Raw genomic sequence first — 2,254 nt, 5'->3', positions numbered from 1 at the left:
TCTACTCTCTGTTTAACGTCCCCCAGTCAGACTTAGCTGGTCTACTCTCTGTTTAACGTCCCCGAGCCAGACTTAGCTGGTCTACTCTCTGTTTAACGTCCCCCAGCCAGACTTAGCTGGTCTACTCTCTGTTTAACGTCCCCCAGCCAGACTTAGCTGGTCTACTCTCTGTTTAACGTCCCCCAGTCAGACTAAGCTGGTCTACTCTCTGTTTAACGTCCCCCAGCCAGACTTATCTCTGTATCCTTATCAAAATACCCTGCTGTCTTTTACTCCCCATGCAGGTTGCTAAAGTTCGAAGTAAACAGTTTGAATTACTCAAGAATATGAAGCTCCCAGTCAAACCATTCCCAAACGATGATGGAGCCCATTACACTAAACGGAACCCTAACTGTCGCCAATCCGAACTAAATAATTCTAAAAACCATGATGGTGGTGATTGGACAGGAAGCAATGATATTGATGACCATGATGCTGGTGCCGCACGACCCAAGACGATCGCCAAAAAGAAAATACCTTCACTAGAAAATGATCTGAATGGTAAGTTGGTTTGACGTTTGACGTGTCCTCTGCTCTGGTCTTCATGCAATATAACGAACAAAACTGTTTGATACGTCAGATACGTGTTAGCTAAATCCCCTAGCTATTCATTTCTGATTTAATTAGCCCATTAGGGTCCAATGTCCCTCCCCCTGGAATTATTACACCCAACCAAGTGTCGGTTTCCTCTTCAGGTAAGCTGGACGAAGACACAACAGTGAAGACAATAGTCATGTCCACACAGACCTCCCGTCCCTCTATCTGGAACTTCATCCCTAACGTGCGTAACCTGGAGACTACTGATGACTACTTCAACATTGCCGTCGTGTTTATCACTGTGGGTGCGGCCTTCTTCCTATTCATGCTATGTGCTATCTGCTGCCTGTGGAAGATATTCCGAGTCAAGGGGGATCATGAGGATAGAGAGAGTTATGATAATAGAAGTATACGTAGTGTGGAGTCAGGCATGCGTGTTAAAGTAGCACGCCGCAAGCGAGTGTAAGGAGTGTGAGGAGTGATGATTAGGAGAGAGAGAAACATGAATCGGAATGAGAGTGTAAGGAGTGTGAGGAGTGATGATTAGGAGAGAGAGAAACATGAATCGGAATGAGAGTGTAAGGAGTGTGAGGAGTGATGATTAGGAGAGAGAGAAACATGAATCGGAATGAGAGTGTAAGGAGTGTGAGGAGTGATGATTAGGAGAGAGAGAAACATGAATCGGAATGAGAGTGTAAGGAGTGTGAGGAGTGATGATTAGGAGAGAGAGAAACATGAATCGGAATGAGAGTGTAAGGAGTGTGAGGAGTGATGATTAGGAGAGAGAGAAACATGAATCGGAATGAGAGTGTAAGGAGTGTGAGGAGTGATGATTAGGAGAGAGAGAAACATGAATCGGAATGAGAGTGTAAGGAGTGTGAGGAGTGATGATTAGGAGAGAGAGAAACATGAATCGGAATGAGAGTGTAAGGAGTGTGAGGAGTGATGATTAGGAGAGAGAGAAACATGAATCGGAATGAGAGTGTAAGGAGTGTGAGGAGTGATGATTAGGAGAGAGAGAAACATGAATCGGAATGAGAGTGTAAGGAGTGTGAGGAGTGATGATTAGGAGAGAGAGAAACATGAATCGGAATGAGAGTGTAAGGAGTGTGAGGAGTGATGATTAGGAGAGAGAGAAACATGAATCGGAATGAGAGTGTAAGGAGTGTGAGGAGTGATGATTAGGAGAGAGAGAAACATGAATCGGAATGAGAGTGTAAGGAGTGTGAGGAGTGATGATTAGGAGAGAGAGAAACATGAATCGGAATGAGAGTGTAAGGAGTGTGAGGAGTGATGATTAGGAGAGAGAGAAACATGAATCGGAATGAGAGTGTAAGGAGTGTGAGGAGTGATGATTAGGAGAGAGAGAAACATGAATCGGAATGAGAGTGTAAGGAGTGTGAGGAGTGATGATTAGGAGAGAGAGAAACATGAATCGGAATGAGAGTGTAAGGAGTGTGAGGAGTGATGATTAGGAGAGAGAGAAACATGAATCGGAATGAGAGTGTAAGGAGTGTGAGGAGTGATGATTAGGAGAGAGAGAAACATGAATCGGAATGAGAGTGTAAGGAGTGTGAGGAGTGATGATTAGGAGAGAGAGAAACATGAATCGGAATGAGAGTGTAAGGAGTGTGAGGAGTGATGATTAGGAGAGAGAGAAACATGAATCGGAATGAGA

The 2,254-nt window shown here is 44.4% G+C and overlaps 1 protein-coding gene across 1 annotated transcript; it reads left to right on the top strand.

Moving 5' to 3' along the window:
- Window positions 1-263: 263 nt before the first annotated feature.
- On the top strand, window positions 264-1,042 carry LOC103510300. Its single transcript, XM_008474951.2, has 2 exons — window positions 264-540; window positions 735-1,042. The coding sequence occupies exons 1-2, from the start codon at window positions 279-281 to the stop codon at window positions 1,040-1,042; spliced, it is 570 nt and encodes a 189-aa protein (XP_008473173.1). The 5' UTR covers window positions 264-278.
- Window positions 1,043-2,254: the final 1,212 nt, after the last annotated feature.

Source organism: Diaphorina citri, unplaced genomic scaffold, assembly GCF_000475195.1.
Source record: "Diaphorina citri unplaced genomic scaffold, Diaci psyllid genome assembly version 1.1 scaffold580, whole genome shotgun sequence".
NCBI lineage: Eukaryota > Metazoa > Arthropoda > Insecta > Hemiptera > Psyllidae > Diaphorina > Diaphorina citri.
The sequence above is the reverse complement of the archived record's forward strand: the minus strand, read 5'-3'. Positions and strand labels throughout refer to the sequence as shown.